Genomic DNA, 18,709 nt, shown 5'->3' on the forward strand with positions numbered 1-18,709 from the left:
CCCCACGCAGCAACCAGGAAACTACACCAGTAATACAGCTCACACTGTCCGCTCCACGAGCCTCAAAGGGCGGAGCAGCGAGCCCCGCAACGGCACCCAGACCCCACGCAGCATTCTCATCTGTTTGCCATTACTGGTGTCATTTTCTGGTTGCCAACGCCATTGTAAAACATAATCACTGATATTCCGCTGTAACGGCGGTGGACTCATCAGAACAGAGTGGGCGAGCTGACCAATCAGAGCACAGTGTGCTCATAGGGAGGGGGGGGGGAGCTCCAACAAGCCGTTTAGGACAGAGAGTGAATACACATACTATACAGAGTTGCTGTATGAGAAACCAATGTGAGTTTGGAACATTGAACAATGTAAATCTATTCTAGTAGACCTCAACAATGGAATTATGATCAGTAGAAATGGCCATGTCATGGGACCTTTAAGGCCACATGAATGTGTTAGAAAACATTTTATATTTCATCATCCCTCTAGCCTACCTTTAGAAAAGACCACAGTCTTTCAGGTTGTTCTTAATGATGACGTCAGTGACTGCGTCAAAGACAAACTGCACGTTCTTGGTGTCGGTGGCACAGGTGAAGTGGGTGTAGATCTCCTTGGTGTCCCTTTTCTTGTTCAGGTCCTCAAACTTGGTCTGAATGTAACTGGCTGCTTCATCAAACTTGTTGGCTCCTGGGGAACAACAGTTTGGAAACAAGAGGTGATTTGATATTACCATGAAAGCTTACATGTTCTTGTGATTTTATTTGTTATGAATCCAACTCTGTACCTGTGTATTCTGGGAAGCAGATGTTTAGGGGGCTGCGAGGAATCTTTTCCTCAAAGAGATCCTTCTTGTTGAGGAAGAGGATGATGGAGGTCTCGGTGAACCACTTGTTGTTGCAGATGGAGTCAAACAGCTTCATGCTCTCATGCATTCGGTTCTAGAGAGAAGCAACGGAAGTCAAAGATTGCGGCCTCCACTGAAGCACAACAACACATCAGAGCTGCCACCAGGGGACACTGCCGTTTGATATTTAATTTAAATGTGAGAAATGAGCAGAGCACAGGATGTTCCTCAGAGCATCTATAGGCCAAGTCTCTCTGGAGCACTTTCTTTTCATTCATAATCAGCTCCAGAAATTGGGGTCAATGGTTCAAGCCACTTAGCTTTTTAACATAAATACAGTCCATTGGTTCAACTGTAAATGGATAATAATTGTACCATCTGGAGATTACTGTTATTAAGCTTTCAATAGAGGATGGATGGATCCTTTTATTTGCCTTGTAATGCCTTAGAAAATAAACTACCTGATACTGCAATATAAGATAGAATAGAAGTTATATCACAAAGCAGTTGAGAATAATGTTTCCTTACCATCTCCTCATCCTCAGCCAGCACCAGGTCATAAGCACTGAGTGCAACACAAAAAATGATGGCTGTGACTCCTTCAAAACAATGAATCCATTTCTTCCTCTCCGAGCGTTGTCCTCCCACATCAAACATTCTGCAAAGGGGATCAAGCAGAGGAGATGCATTGAGTGTGGAGGAAGTAGGTCACACTGAAAGACAGTAAGGTGAAAGTGATAGAGAACGAGGTATTGAAGAAGACAGTTTTAGGAAGGATGACGGCTAACAAGAAAGGAAAAATAAAAATAAAGAGTGACATTTGATCCCTGGATGTACATTAAGTCTTCATGAGGCTATTTTGAGAACAAAAGCCTCAGGAGGAGGTAGAGAGAATACGGTCCAATATCTGAAAACAGACAACAGGCTTCAATCCTACGAGAGGCAGACAGGCCTCTTTATTCGGTTAGATGATAGAGGCAAATGTGTGGTGTTAAGGTCTAAATTGAGTCAATATAAAAACATATCTGCATAAGTCTCTGTAAATATGGTCTGTTAGTACTTGTTATGGCAAACAGGACGTAATTACAAAAACTTGACTTTCTTCTTATCGATTGCCTCCATGTATTATTCAGGCCAAATATTGAGGCTGTGACAGAAGGCAAATATCAGAGTTTATCTGGAAACAGGTCACAGCAGAGCCATGTGCTCTTTTTATTTTTTTATCATCCAGATCTGTTAAGTTGCTTATCAAGGTCTTGGTATTTAATACTGATCAAGTCCCCAAACAAAGCAACTAAGATATGTGCCCTTTATATGAAATAGTTTGTACTTTCACCTATACAGTATATCATAAAGTGTGCTTTAGGAGAAGTCCTGTTATAAAATGTTAAAACACTGACTGTATCTCTGGCACATCCACTATTAGGATGTACATCTATACATCCATTACTAATATGCACACGAGTGCTCAGGCTGGGCCAGAGAGCATATTTTATGTAAGACCTGCAGCACTGTACATACTCACATGTTAGCACTTCCCTCTAAAGGTTGTATTGAGTAAAAGCACTGTAGGAAGCATCTTTTTTATTAACTCAGCTTTCAGTGCAATCACGATAATTAAGCTTTCAGATTCTGGTATAGTTTGGCTTCTAAGTAGCCGAGTAGCACATTTCATGCCAGGAGGGTTAGTTGCCCTTTAATGCTATTAATGTTGAGAACGGTCTAAAGTCGAACAATTTGTTTAGAGCAGCTGTGGAGGAGGCTGCTATGGTAATGTCACTTTTTACACTGAAGAGGAAGGACCACATTTAATAAATAAAAAAGTATGATGACATACTTTACTTTAATATCCTAGCTAGGGTTTTGCCTAGCTGCTCTCCTAAAATAGCACCAAGGACAGTTATATTTTATTCAGTTGGTCATGTTTCATGTGCTCTTGTGTGGTGATAAGACAGACTGACAGCCACATTAAGTTGCAAGCAAGCATTGGGAATGAGTGAACACCGACAGGGTTATAATACCACAGAGGCACCTTAATGTAAAATAAAGCTGAGCTTCTAAGTTCCCTAGGCTCTCACATTGGCTGCAAATGGCTACATCTCCTGTTTCGATTAAAGGGACACAGGGTTGGAGTGGAGATTGCAGTATCATTTCTGTGAAGTAATATAACATTGATATAAAGTCAGCGCTCTATGGCCTTACTTGAAGTGCAGCTCCTTGAAAGTGAAGTGCGTCTCCACAATGCCTGTTGTCTTTACGCGAGTTCGCAGCACATCCTGCTGGGTGGGGATGTAATCTGCTTTAGCTATCCTCTCCAGATCGTTCAGGTAACTAAGAGAGAGGCACACACACACACACACACACACACACACACACACACACAGACACACACACAACAGCACACACACACACACACACACACCAACACACACACACACACACACACACACACACACACACACACACACACACACACACACACACACACACACACACACACACACACACACACACACACACACACACACACAACACTTTAACCTCAAATACATTTACTACATTTTCCTGAACAGTTGGATTCTAGCAGATATGAGGCATGTTCTGATGTATTACTATTCCACTTAACTTTACATGAACAGTCTAATCATTAGGTTGTTTGAAGTGCCTTTTAAGGGATCTCAAAGGTTTTGTAACAATGTAATTATGGCCAAATTCATTATGGAGGTTAGAGACCTAGAACTCCTAGAACTCCTAGAACTGCAGCTCCAAACAGGCTTTAAGATAAATAAAACATACATTATTATTGTATCTGTTGTAAAATAAATAATAATAATTACCCTTTTAGTAAATTTGGCAAACTTGAAAACCATGGAGCTGCAGATTTAGTTGAGTGTCCTTAGGGGACCCCTTTGTAAAGGGCAGCATTCATTGCACAGTGGCTATGGCTATGTGTTGGGACTCTACACAGATGGAGACCCTGGTGGCAGTGACGGGGGCTTACCACAGAAATACACTCTTAAAAAAAGGGACAACCTGTAACACAGTTTGACCAGAAGTTAATAATAAATAATGCGAGGCCAGTGTTATTCTTAGCTGACGAGTGGCAACATGCATTTTCCTACTAATTTGTTCCAATAAAGTTAATTTGATGTATAATATTAGTGAACAAAATGGTTGTTATTTGTTCCTATTGTGATTTGTTTAAATACAACATTGGTGTCAATCTTTGAAGATGATTAAGTTGGGGTGCTCAGGAGAAATTATGCAAATGTTGAAAAGAAAATGACACGTGGTCTTTGCAACTCAAAGATGGCAGTTTAATTTCACACAGTGGAAGAAAAAAAAGAGAATTGCTTTGTTTTTCATATCTTCTATCTAACTGGATTTATTTCTTTTAATTTTACTCTGTTTTGGTTCTTGCTAGTCAAAACCCGATCCACTTACAAACATTGTATCATCATATAAGGCCAGCTGGGAGCTTCAGCAGCCGCTCTACTCCTCTGTGTGTCATGGAACCGTATGGAAATAATGAATGAGCCGACCTGGCAGACTTATTGAAATTAATAAAAACATAACAAATAATTAACCAAAAACTATCTGTGTCATGATCGCATCCATTAAACATATACATTTAGTATTTAACTTTTATAGCACTGCCAAAACATAAAACAGCTTCTTCCAAAAAGACACAAGTCACTGAAGGGTATTATTATTGTTGTCATTCTTTACTCTGAGGCCAATCAAATCGTTTTATTCCTCAAGTCAATTGTGTTCTCTGCTCATTAGGTTACAATATTAAAGAATAAAACCCAGAGAGGTAGACATAACCATTGAATGGAAGCTATTGGTTTTCATTCTCTATTGCTCCCCAGAGAAGTTAAAAACTTGAACTGCTTATGAGCGAGGACGAAAGGACACCAGGAGGACAAAATCTCTAAGAGCGGAAATATTAAACAGCCTTTCGTTTTCATCAAATTAAATTAGCTCCATCATGAACCTAATACAAACCTTTGTTATACTTTCTTGAGCTGTCTTTTACTATGCTAAAATCACATTAACTATAGTGTTTCAGACACAAAACCTTTTTTTATTTAGATATACAAGTCAATAAGTATGCAGGATGAGAAAAGCACATTTGACAGGTCGCTGTGAGGTTTCTTGGCCACATTTACATTTATAGCGGTGTGTGCAAGAGCATGTTTGCGTAATGATTAATGCACAAGTAGTACAGGACATGTAGGGCAACATTAAAAATGTCAGCTGGATTTGACAAGTTATGGTATAAAAGTGTCCTGGGGGCACCATGAATGCATAAATGCACATAAAGTCAGACTCACTATGCTGCAGAGTCGTTGAGTTGGTACTCTCGCGACCGCTTGAAGCAGCTCTGAATGCCGCTGTCCCCCCACAATCGGCGCATCACGTTGGACAGATCCTCGGGGAAGATGCCCTGTTCTTCAGCAGCGGCAGACAGCGAGTACAGCTGCTGGGCATCGTCCTGCAGCGGGACATAAGGAAGCATTTAGAGCATCACTGCCAAAACGTACATGGAGTCTGTTCCATCAGCTTTATCCGCTGTTCAGATATATCTTTTTATTGAAACAATAATAATCATTCATGGAAGAATATGTTGAGTCAATCTCAATGTAACACTCACATGCCTATTGAGAGGGTTTTAAATGTTTGAAAGATATCCACTTTAAATAAATGTTTGCAGTGACAAGTAACTGCTGATCATGTTAATGAATTATAACAATGATAACATTGCATTGCAAAAGATTATAATGGTTTTGACACTGATTATTGAAAATAATTTCAGTGAGTCAACAGCAATAAGTTATTGTGATTCTTGACCTTATAAACATTTTTTTAAGTTTGTGAAAATATGGGAACAAAAACATAATGATGAATAAGTGAATAATTTATATAGATTTTGTTTTCTTATTAGAAGAAACTCTAAGACTAAGTAAAATATCACAAAGCAAATACAGCCTCTCAAGAATGATCCACAGCCTCTCATCTTTGGACACATAATGCCAAATAAATCGTGTGTAGTCATGGAGGGCCAGGTCTCTGAGCTAGGGCCAAGGAAGCAAAGGATATGATAGTAGCAATATAATGTGATGGTGAAATTCAAACCTATGATAAGCCGGTGCCAGCCAGTATGGGCTGAGCACATGTAAGATATGTTGGTGACTCAAAGTAACAGCATGCAGGACTGCTTTAGCAGATGGTGGTTTGATTTTCTTTTTGTCATCATGCTTGCTGCTCTCAATTCTCCCTCATCATGTTGGCATGAAATAAAATATCTTCTCCAAGCTTTATTAACAATGAGCAATTGTTATTCACTGTTCATTATCTGGCTTCAGGATTCTAAATATGTATGTAGAATCAAAATATAAATGAATGATTCAAACTGAAGAACACATTTCACCCTTTGGGGGTATTTGTCACATTGTTGGGAGAGAGATGAATTCTTTATTTTTTTCCAGCGTCCCTTCCAGGCAGCCAATACATCTCTGCTCCTTTCATGCCATGTTTTATATATTTGTAATGTATTTTCTTCAGTTGAATAATGTTTATTTCCTTTTCTTGGTGAACATCAATCACACCACTTTCTATTCTTTATTCTGAGGAAGATAAATCAATTTGGGTTATCAAGTTTTGTGTCCGTATTCCAAGGTTTGAAATGAGCAAATAGTGTTATTGTTGTTTTAAATTGGTTTATTTGAAGAAGTTTTCTGTTGCAGTGATTACCGCTGCTGAATGAAAGAGCAGCTGTATACATTCAGCTTGTGGATTAAAAATGATTTATTTCTGGGAATCCAATGTGTTGAAAGTCTTTCTCCTCCACCAACCAAACAACAAACACTGGGAACAATGTGTGCATGTATGCATGTGTAAATGTATACACAATCTCTGCATGTGTACTTCTATAGTGCTGCAGTGTGCAAGTATGGGCAGGCTAGCACACTAATTGCCATGTGTGGGAGTCTGCACAGGAATGAGTTTGGCCACTGTTACCTCACTGACAGCTTGATCACAGGCTGATTGGTGTTCAGAGGGTGCAGCGGACTGCATCTCTGCCTCAAGTTGATGCCAATAGTGTGTCTTCATGTGTCCATGTGTGCAGGTTGTGTCTGTGTTTCTGATTCCTTGTGTTTCTCTATCAGTTTGATAAATGTGCTACATAAATGCATAGTGTTTTCAATGTTTATGTGCTTGTGTGTCTTACCACTCTGCCATTACTGCTGTAGTCAATCTTGAGACAAGCCATGGCTTTAACAATGGCCATAATAGACTGAATGGTATTACTGTAAACCACTGCTCGGTACTGCTTGCACTCATCTTCTGAGTACCCATCTTCATGGATGATCCTGTCAAAAACACAAAATAAAAACGTACATTTAAAATTTAAATATGCAGCTTCTTTTTTTTTGTGTGATTCAGATGTCTTAACTTGACTTACAAAATATGTCCAGGGACTACAGATGAAAGATAGCTAACTGGCACTTTTACAGACATGTTGATTAATGTGCAGCAAAGCTAGGGATAATGCAGTGTTGGGTTATGGTTCCCTGTGGGGTCATCAGTCTCTAGAACGAAAATGATTATGATGACTGGTGGGTAGCCATTGTTTCTCCATTTGAATTCATTCATCAGTAGGCCTACAGTCATAATACATAATGATCTATATTCCAGTAACATTTCATAATATATAAATCAGTTCGTTAAACAGAACATTTGGCTGTCAAAAGGCACCTGAAAGCTGTTTTATTTGTATCCCTTCAACCGCTACCTCATTTAACAAGATACATAAACTGTACGTCTCACAGTTACCATGTCAGTGTATAGGATGATGTGCAGCAGTGCGGTTAACACACAGTGGAACTGCCTCAGCTCTGCAGCATTGGGCTGATGCAGTATCCGAATTCAACCTCTTGCAATAGTATTACTCAGAACGTGAGGGAACAAAGGGTCTGTGCAACCTATGAGATGCAATCATCCAGACTGCAGCAGAGAGAGCAGAGAGAGCTTACTGAGACCAGCCCACATTATTATAAAGTAAAAGTGCATATTGACTTTAGGTGTGTTGATGCAACTGATAATTAACAATAGTAATTTATTGAACAGTCACCACATTTTGTATGTGTTTTATGAAAAGGTTTTGTACCTAACATTCTCTCCTGTAATGTCAAGTATATGCAAGCTGATCAATGTGTAATGTTACATAATATGCAAGTGTTTCTGTCATGCAGGTTGATTTATCTGAACGTGTTAATAACCAGGCTTCAAAGCGACAGACTAACTGCTCCAAGCTCATAAAAGATGGATTCAATGCCTGGCTAGCCCAGAGAAATGTTAATAATTAAGCAATTGAGGTTCCCGTGGATGCATATTTGTGTGTGTTCAGATTGATTCTACACACTTTCAATTGCGCTTTGAGAAGTAAAATACCAATCACAAGGTTGTCTATATCTCGGAGAACGTTCATTTTATTATACACTTCTGCGCTTTAACTTCTACATTTAATATGCTCAGTGCCGGAGCCAAATGCAGAAGGTAAGATCTGTAAGCTTCAACAACTTTTACTGTGAGCAGAGACTCGATGAGCCGGTTAGCCAAACACAAATCTGGAATTATCATTAACGTTTCCTTACATCTGACAAGGAAATAACAACAACATCCAAAATACATTTTTGGGTTAAGACTAAAAGGCCAATTATTAAAAACATAGCAAGATAAAGATTTATTTTATAACTTACTTCATCTGCTTTACAATGGTGCTCTTCCCAGATTCCCCAGCGCCTGTTAAAAGATTAAAACATAAGAGTTAAAAAGGATCTTATTGCTTTTATCTGTGTGACTGGAACACAGTTGAACTTTGGGTACAGTTGATTCTGCATCGGAAAAACATGAGTGACCCAGAGATGACCAGCAGCCTCCGACTTCACATGTTGTCCTCTGGGTGGTATGGTTTATTTATGTTTCCATTTGGAGGACATGATGTACAGATATGCATGAAAAATTCCCCTATTACTTTCTGTGTTGCTTTTTTACTCAGATAGAAAAGGATGCGTGGAAGAAGGATGGTTCAACGGCTTTTAAATATGTAATGCTTAATGGTTGGAACAATGTTTCCAAAGAATGCGATAGATAAATGTTTCCTGTCGGGCAGACATTGGTTTCTATTCACTCCAATAAGCTCAGAAAATCAACACTTTCATCATCACTGTGAACTATTGGCGAACTATATATATATTTCAAAGTTATCTCTACTTTCCAATACTGCAATTTCAAGTTACTTTGTCCAGTTTCTGACCACTTTGAAGAAATGTTATGAATGTTTCAGTTGTTTGTGTTTTGACACCATTCTCCTGATTAGCTAACTTATAAATATGCCTAAAGGGGCGAGGTAGAACAAAACGGCAAACTAGCAGACATACTATATGTACACAATACAATATGTATATTCAAGATGTTGACCTCAAGGATACACAATGTGTTTTGGGTAGGTTACACTAACTAGAAACCAAGCTTTGTTGTTTAATGCAAATAAAAAAACTCCACAGGGCAAATTTTAATAGTCAGTTCAGAATCTACTGCTCTTAAAAATCTCACAGTAAAATATAGATCTTTGGATTAAAGATACAATAGAAAATAAGAAGTTAAGAGCATTAGAGCTGCGACCGAGTCTTTGGCACTGCCCTTTTAGCTGTCGGGACCTTGCCACCATGCGCTGAACCTTCACTCCACCTGACACAACCCTGGCAACAAACATTAGCCGAGCCCACGGCTGACGGAGCAAGGGACCAGCAGCTGTCAACACTCATCACAGCCACACACATCCAGCACTTTTCAGAGAGTAAAGAAACAACACAGGGGAACGGGGCGGGTTTAAAAGCAATGTCTGGTGTGAATCCTGAAGTAGGATCCTTTTAAATCCTACCTAAAGCTAACCGAGATTAAGTTATGTAACTATGCTGCTGCTTCTATTCGTTTGCTAACCTTTCTCTTGGAACAAAATGTCTTATCACAGGGCTTTAGGAGTCTCTTCTCTCAGACTGTCATCTACTTCTTAAGATGTTTGTTTTACATTTAAGAATAAATATATGGTTGATGGAAAGTGGAATATCAGTCTCTTTGAGGAAATAAAAATACCATGGTCACCTTCCTTACTGCAAAATAAAACTCCTCAATCCATTAATATTTCAAGTGAAAATAGTGAGCAGCAGTAAAGAAAGATACCAGTGGACCCTCATTCTCCATGCTCAAGGTGTTTTAGGAGAAATGGGCAGTGGTGTTTTGCTGCTTCTGGGAACAAAACTTTGAGTTGAATTTTGATTTGTCATTATCAAGTCATGCTGTGATATAGGGGCATTGATTATAATCATGATTAAAATACAAATTATTAATGATCTTCTTTTCTTCCCAACTTGGGATCAATAGAGTATACATCTATCTATACTGAAAATATATATATACATGTAGTAGAGGAAAAGAAAAGTATTTTGAAGCACATTTGAGAATTTGTATAAAAATAGTCATTGATAGGATACTGTAAATAACTACCTGAGTGATGATAAGAAAATGATGCACCTATTTGTAGTCTTTTTAATACATTGGGAAAATGCGTTTCATATTGCTCTGAGAGTGCAATAGTCTTCAACCGAGTAAACAGTGTTACTCATTACATTATTCAAGATAACAAACAGGCAGGGTGTTCATTTATCCAGATGGCACACCACTGAACTACCTCATTGTTAATTCAGGTACTGACATGTTTGACAGTCAAAACAACATTTATTTAGCAGGGAACAAAGAGTCGCTGCTCATGATTAATCGACTCCCACTGTTCGGGTTATTTATATAATTGTATTATGCATAATTGCTCTGTCTCACATGGAGCCGAAATATTAACAAGAGTATGTCAGTGAACATCTAACCAGCATAGGAAATTAAACAATATTGCTAAAAACAGCAGCGTATTCAAAGCTAACAGATGTACATGACGAACTGATTAGTATTACAAAGAGCCCTCTGTGTGCTGTGATGGCAGAGGGGACAGGCTCTTTCTTTTTAGTGTTGATGTAGCAGATCCAGAATCACTTTCTGGCAACGAGAAGCCGGTGCCGCCGCCTCTTTCTGCTTCTTCAACCCCAACTATTCATACTTCTTGAAGTTGGTTTCCAGTAAGTGCCAGAAAACACAGCATTGATAATAACATGATTTATAGCATGAGGATCACAGGAGCCCCAGCTACAGAAAACCGAACCATCACGTCCAATACTCTCACAGACCCACTCACACCAATGACTTGGCCACAGTCACAGTTACCCACTGCAGATGACACAAAGCCTCCATTGATGGACTGATGAGATATCCCCATCTAAATAAACATCCAGATACAGATACAACCTAAACCGTATATGTAAACGGTGCTGAAACAATTAGTTTATTAATTGGCGACTAAATTGACAGACAATTTTACATTTAAATTATTTATTTGTCAGCCAAAGATGACATTGTCATTTGCTTTTTTTGTTTCTCCAATGTCAGGTTTTGTTTCTCTGAAGACAAAACCTACGTTTTTTGGAAACTTCTCGTTAAAACTGGCAGTGTGTGTGAGTGGGAAGCCATTGAGCGATCGTGTCTTCAAGATACTGTTCGGAGAAGAAGGAGTGTTGCTATCTGTGAGAGATAGATAGCTTGAAACTCCATGTGTGTTACTCTCTTCTAGTTGGGCTATACTTCTTCTGGGTAAAATAATTGTGGCAGTCTGACCCGATATCTTTCAAACGAGATAAATGGTTTTCTCGTCCTTAAATCAGCAGCAAGTTAATAGCGGCAAGGGCTGCAGTGGGAGGAGAGTTGGAAAAAAACAAAAATGTAAAACAATCAGTAACCAATCTGTTCTTGGTCTATATGCTTCAATTATGAGCTTAAGGCCAAGTCACCTTATAAACTGCGTACATAGCGTAATAGCTGCGTACGTAAAGAGGGGAGGTAAAAACTGCTGTGTTGTAGCTCAGAGGGTACAGACTCCCTTTTAAAAATCTGACACAGTAACACAATAACCAGCTAAGCTGTGGATAAACCGAGTGGATACAAACCAGTACCTCTCCAACAAACTCTGAAAAGACAGTTAAAGTAACTAATCAATCCAAATTTAAATTACAGTGAGATGGAGGACAATATGAAGGAGAGCTAGCGAAGAGAAATCACTTCAATTACAAAAGGCAGATAAAGAAGAGGACAGATAGAACACGAAGAGTAAAGGTGGACAAAAATGAAAAATGAGCAGGAGATGGAGGGGGTGGATAGCAATTCAGAGGAACTGGCAGCATGGGAGCAGATTGGGCATGGAGGGCCCTGTTCAAAAGAAAAACTGGTGCAATGAGGACTAACATGAGTGCCTTGTAAAATAATGCATCAACAGGTTATCCACCAGTTTGCACAAAAACTATGTTTAGAAACTGCAGGAGCAAAATAAAAAGCAAAAGCAAGAAAAGTAATGGGAGCCTAATATTGACTGCTGAAATTAGCATTTAGTGAAGTTTAATTTGTTGTGTTCATTACTGCAAGCAAATGCAAAAGATGAGCCAGTCAGAGGATGAGAGTTTTATGGAGAGCACTACATCTTCAAATCTCGCTGCAGACTGCTCTTAAAAACCTCACAGTAAATTCATTTACTAACTAATAAGCTTCTCTTAATGGCACCAAAACCAATATTCACTTTTATAGGCTGTTGATTTACAATGTTAGGTAAATAATTGAAGGTCTGTTGGGATCCTAAAATGTATCTCCTGACAAGAGGGAATGCTACAGAAATTAAAACAAGCACATTATAACTATTAGCTGTAACTCATAACATTTAATCCAGTAAATCTCCAATGTATTATATACAGTACCATTGTACCTATCTTAACATAGAAAATGCACAGAAAGACATAATTCAAACATAACAAAACATTTGTTAAACAATAAAAAGAGGACTCCAAATTCAGTGAAGTTGTTTATGCTTATAGATTGAATTACATCCAATACCCAACTCAATCACAGTCGGCTCTCTGTGACAAAAAACCTTTGCAAGCAACATCATTCTGATCATAACTATATCAAATAAAAAAAGACAGCGTGATAACATGCTCACAGTGACACCACCTTAGCATGTACATGTGTCATTTTATACCGATTTATCCTGAAGGGGCTGAAATGGGTGTGCTAAATGATGTGGCAATAGCTGTTGAAATATTTCTGGAAAGAAATCAAAATGTCAACCTCATAGTTGCGCTAATCTGCCAACCAAGTGAAGAAACAACTCAGCTGAGGACTTTTGAAGTGACGACCACATACGCAAACAGGCAACGTCATAAAACCCTTCGGATATTTCTAAACAATATCCCAGCATGCTAAGCCTATAATCACAAACACTGCATCTTTGTGTTCCCAGCCCACTGCCTGGCATTTGTATTCCTCCTGTGGAGACATGTAACGAATCTCAGGACACTCCGGCATCGTACTCCATCTTTTGTCTAAGTGACTGCTGTGGGAGGATGACTCACTGGCCTGGCTGTGACACGATCCCTCCTTTGCTCTCATCCTGGCCTCCTGCCCCCACCAATTGCCATTGGTGTCACGACTGCTCACATCCAACTAGCTTTTACAGACATTTAAAAGGTTAACCTCCTCTGGGCGTTGATGACACTGAGCAGAATACACAACAATGAGGCTGCGGCTATTTAAAGCCCTGTCGCAATATGTACTGAGGGAGCTGACTGACACAAGCAGACGTGATGAAATGCATTTGCTTGTGCATCTGGACGTACAGTATTAGATGTATATAAATATTTTGAAGCAGGAAAAACCATCGAATATTAATCCAATGTTGAGGTAAAGGGTACAAAGTTTAATTTTGTCATAAATGGCAACATTTCCATATAGCCGCTCACTTCATTATTGATGGAAAAACTACAGGATGTTCTTATTGCCTGATCTACAAACGCACATGCACTAGGTTTGCCGTTAGCAAAGACAACAGGATGAATTACTGCTAAACTATGTAATGGGAAACCACAATCATGATTGGGATAGTTGTGGGCTTTATAATGATATTATATATATATAATATCTTTTTTACATTTATTGCCAAGAATATACTTCACTCCATGTAGCTTTGAGAGCATTTAGCATTCAAGCATTTTGTTGGCATTTGATAGATATTTTACCGATTTGAAACCATAACCTAAATGTAACTGACCATTGTAATCCTACCTTAATTATGTAAACTCATTTTGCTGCCAGAAACACATGCACACACCCAATTGAGGACGAGTTAAGGGATTGAGGGTGCGCCTTCAATATTGAACGGTAAATTGCACATAAATTCAACCTGACAAGTCTATAGCCACTGTGTTTACCAATCACACGGTTGATCAGGCTCAGCCTCTGCAGATGTGTGTGGAAGTAAAGGTGCAGGTTACGGTTATGTATGTGTGACAGAGAACCCCAATCGAAGACACTTATTTTTAAGTTATTTATAAGTGGAACACACTTAGATCTAGTCCATTACCCTCCATCAACAGGCTGTTTTTAACAACCTATTTATTTTGTCCACAACCTAAAATCAAGCCTTTTTTCTATCCTCCTTTTATTAGCCTGCAGATAGCAGCAGGTTTTAAATCGTTTCATAGCTATTCAATAGATGAAGCTAGCCAGCTGCAACAAAGACCTGGATTATCTTACTGTATCACTCGATTCAGTTTCTAGTGTGTTACTATATACAAAATAGCATCAGTAGCCCAGGTGTTTCATGAAGACAGCTTCCTTCCCTCAATAACCCCCCCAACCTTTTCAACGAACACAGTGAACAGCGATTGAGGAATTTTACACTGCTAGATACAGCTCAGTGTGCGATTGCCTGAAGTGGAAAAGTGGGTCACCCGCAGCCTCACAGGGAGCAGCGCAGCTTCACTGCCTTGCTCTGCAGAGGAGGAGGCGTGCTGCACTCTTACTGTGCTGCCAATGTTAACAGTATTAAATCCCGAGTTAAATGTGCACAAAAGCAGCAACCATACATTTATGTGACCTTGACCGTTCCTATTATCCGCAAAATATCACATACGAGATTGCTAAAAAGCATATTGAAGCTATTGCAGTAACCTTAACAACAATTAAGCCCATTAAGCAGAATGATGTGCCAGACACAAAGGAAGTGATGGTTGTTGAACAGATTGTACAAAAACAGTTTAATACTGTATAAATGGTGCATACATAATCAGATTCACTTCTGCAGGTGGCAATGAGAGCAAAGCAGATACAAGGAAACAGGTTAAAGACTCGTGTTTTGTATAGCCTGGGGAAAACAAGCATCAGGGAGAATTAACATGTGGAAGCTCATTCTGATAAATCAAAGATAGCACACTGAGCTCCAGACAAACACATCTGTAACATGACATCCATGTTTGCAATGCAATCAATTCATGCCGCCTAACGCACAGCACTGAGCTCTTATATGAGGATGAACAAACACTTAATTACACCCTTAAATAACAGAAGTGCATCGCTACTTCTAATCCTTTTAGACCTCAGTCAGCACTATCAACCATCCTGCTGTAAATGAACGCCTGCAGTGGGTAGGAGTCACTGGCACTGCTCTTGACTTCTTTATACATGACCAGTGACCACTATGCTATAATACAAGCCAAATGCATTTGTTCAACCACTCATGACATTAATAAATAAAAAAATACATTCATTTGCACACCAAAACCAAGGTGGGTTTTAATCATTTCTAAAATAAATTATACTAATTAGTACTTTCAAAAACCTTAAAAGTCATATCCCTGTGAAAAGGGAGGCGTGTGGTGCAGTGGATAGAGCCTTGGTGTTGGAATCAGGGGGTCACAGGTTCAAACCCCACTGCAGTCAGCATGTCGTTGTGTCCCTGGGCAAGACACTTCACCCCAAATTGCTCCTGTGGGGATTGTCCACAGTATTGAGTATGTAAGTCGCTTTGGATAAAAGCATCTAACAAGTAACATGTAATGTAAAAAAGCCCTGGATATCAGCTGTCTAATCCCTTGGGTATGACTCTGCATGCTGGAGAAAAAGCTACAAAAATAGTTGGATAGGTTTTTGACACTGATTTGCCCATTATCTAAATCCTTGGCTGAGACACACCATCAGGGGGCAAAATTATGTGCGCAGATTATCTTCAAGAAAACGTTTGTACAAAACATTATTATTGTTTTCCCCCGTATTTGACACATGCACCTCGAAAGTTCACTTTTTTTAATAAGTTAAATGCACACACACACAATATATAGTATAGAGCTCAGTGCTGTAGATCTGGCCCGTCGGTATATTGCACGCACACCTTCACTCCATCTTGAGGATTTCCTCAGCTCAGAGCCTGAGCCCAAACATTGATGAACTTGCACCCAAGATTACCCAAGTATCTGGCTTGAACTAGCATCACAGAGCAGCAAACTGAGTTTCAATGGATGTTTCCTTCTGCACTTTTTTTCTTGCGACAACAGGGCATGTTTGGTTTTTTTCCTTTGAGGGAAATAGTTTTTTGGAAGCTGTTGTTGGCCTGTGGAAAAATGTAATCATAAGAAATGACTCCGGAAAAGCTGCAGATAGAGCCATAATGCAACTGATTATTTAATGTTGTTTTTATAGGCAATAATTTAAGCTTTGTTAGTTCCAGGTTTAATATGTGCAATAAGTTCATTCAATAAACATTGAACCAGTCCGGCCCTCGACTAGTACCGATTTTTTTATTTTGGCCCACTGTGTATTTGAGTTTGACACCCCTGACATAGACCAAGAAAAGGTTGAATCATTTGTTCTGCGTCTGAACCGTAAAAGAACAACAAATAGAATAGGTCAACATGATTTTGGCTGTGTTGTGTCAGAAGAATAATTTCTTATTAAAAGGTTTTGAAAGTAGCAGGTATCATTCAGAAACACATCATCAAGTGGGTCATTTACAACAGATCAATATGTACTCAGTCTTACTATAGAGTCCCTATTAGTTGCACTAATTAAGTGAATGCATATTGATCATCGATAACAACAATTGACATGCAGAATTATTCCTGCAAAGGTCAATAATGTAGAGGAGTAACGAGGGAATCAAAAAGAAAGAGCAGGTCAATATCAGGTCAAAAGTCAATATACTTATTTAGATCATAAGTCTACTGGCAATGGGATGCTTATCGACAACATATCGGTAACCAATAATGCCAATTACCCATTACATTATTTATTTTCATACAATAAAAAAAACATCATACACTAAATCTAAAAAAGGCAAGACAAGAATAAAAATATTGGCAATGTATCCCTATTGGATTTTTGACGCACAGGCGTAACCTGCATGATACGAGTCATGCTTAAGCACACTGACATACAACTTTGTTTTTGAATATCTGTTACTCCATCCAATCTGCTAATCAAAACAATATGTGTTTTCAATATGACAGGTCCAATGATCTTACAACTCTAAAAAGCTTCCACATGCTGCTTTTCTGTTCTTGAAAATTGATTTGGGAAATGTAAGCAATGAAAGCCTGCATAAAATACAGACTTAATGGCAAAAAGTACGAGATTCATGGCTCTACTACCCTCTCCTCAAATCAATCAACTGCATATGAAAAGCGATTCCTCACATATCGACCATCACAGCTGATGTTTGCCTGGCTGTCATAATGCATCCCACCCCATCCCTTGTTTCTGCATACTATCATGTCAGCTTAACTCTTTGCACTCAAGTGAGCAAACGGATGAGACATCAGAATTTGGCAGCTGCTGTAGTGTTAGAGAGACCCCATGAAGCCTTCCTGCATTCTGTTGGCACACCAGAGTGTCAGGAAGAGTGAGGGCTTTGTTCGCCCCAATCAGTGCCACATGGTAAAGAGTGCAGTTGTGCTCAGACACTTTTAAGGAGGAACACAACATCTTGAAATGGCTGGTGGTAAGGCCTTAAAAGAGGCAATTTCAAAATGAACGATTTAAAAAAAACAACACCGAAAATAAAATATTTTTAGTTCCATAAACCATTCTCACTGCAGTATTAATAATCCCTCGTGATTCATACACAGCTATATTTTAAAAGGGGCCTGTTGTGTGCAATTTAATAACTCACATTTGCGTGCATATATGTGCCATAGTGTACTTTTTATAAATTCCCATGAGATGCTTGCTGTTTATTATAGCAACCATTTCATTAATGTTGACCTGATGATTCATATTGTTAAAGGGAAAGGAAGATAGAATGTCACTTCCGCCTCAAACACATGCCTAAATATTAGTATGTGAAGGCTAGTAAAATGACAGCTGGCTTTGCTTGCACATGCACTAGATGAGTTGCCATGGTTACACCACCTTGTTTCGCCAAAACTAAATCAAATAATGTACATGTTTGTGTGGGCCGACAGTAGAAAACTATAGCTCTTTTTAAAGCAGACTCATTCGGTGACAGCTTCTTCTGTTCTACTTCGGACCTCATTTTGGTGTGTTCTGATAGATGGTGTCAATCAACAGTAAGGAGAATACTTACTTCCGGGTGTACAATTCTCCGTTATCCAATGGGAATGGACGATCACATTGACTTTAAGAGCTGCCGACATAAATGGAGGCGGTGCTTCCCTGAGCGTCAAATACCGCAGCCGATGGGAATACATTGCAATCAGTTGAAAGCTCTTTGCGTCCGTTTATGAAGCTGAAGGAGCCTCTGCGCATCCCAACTGCACGCCACGGGGTCCCTGACCATGCGTCGCTCCTGGACGTTTAGGGAGTGAGAGTGTGTTGCTTATTCACTGTCACATTCAGGAAAGCTTGAATGATCTCTTAACGCTG

General features: G+C 39.2%; 1 protein-coding gene across 1 annotated transcript in view; it reads right to left on the reverse strand.

Moving 5' to 3' along the window:
- Window positions 1-18,709, reverse strand: part of LOC117548100 (guanine nucleotide-binding protein G(i) subunit alpha-2-like) — a 33,495-nt gene that overhangs the window by 1,876 nt on the left and 12,910 nt on the right. Inside the window, exons 2-8 of the mRNA XM_034219131.1 lie at window positions 8,608-8,650; window positions 7,077-7,218; window positions 5,179-5,339; window positions 3,044-3,172; window positions 1,370-1,499; window positions 782-935; window positions 492-684 (exon numbers count right to left, since the gene is read on the reverse strand). Of these exons, the coding sequence (XP_034075022.1) occupies window positions 494-684; window positions 782-935; window positions 1,370-1,499; window positions 3,044-3,172; window positions 5,179-5,339; window positions 7,077-7,218; window positions 8,608-8,650 (950 nt within the window). The 3' untranslated portion in view covers window positions 492-493. The remainder of the gene's footprint in view (window positions 1-491; window positions 685-781; window positions 936-1,369; window positions 1,500-3,043; window positions 3,173-5,178; window positions 5,340-7,076; window positions 7,219-8,607; window positions 8,651-18,709) is intronic.

Source organism: Gymnodraco acuticeps, unplaced genomic scaffold (assembly GCF_902827175.1).
Source record: "Gymnodraco acuticeps unplaced genomic scaffold, fGymAcu1.1, whole genome shotgun sequence".
NCBI classification, from domain to species: domain Eukaryota; kingdom Metazoa; phylum Chordata; class Actinopteri; order Perciformes; family Bathydraconidae; genus Gymnodraco; species Gymnodraco acuticeps.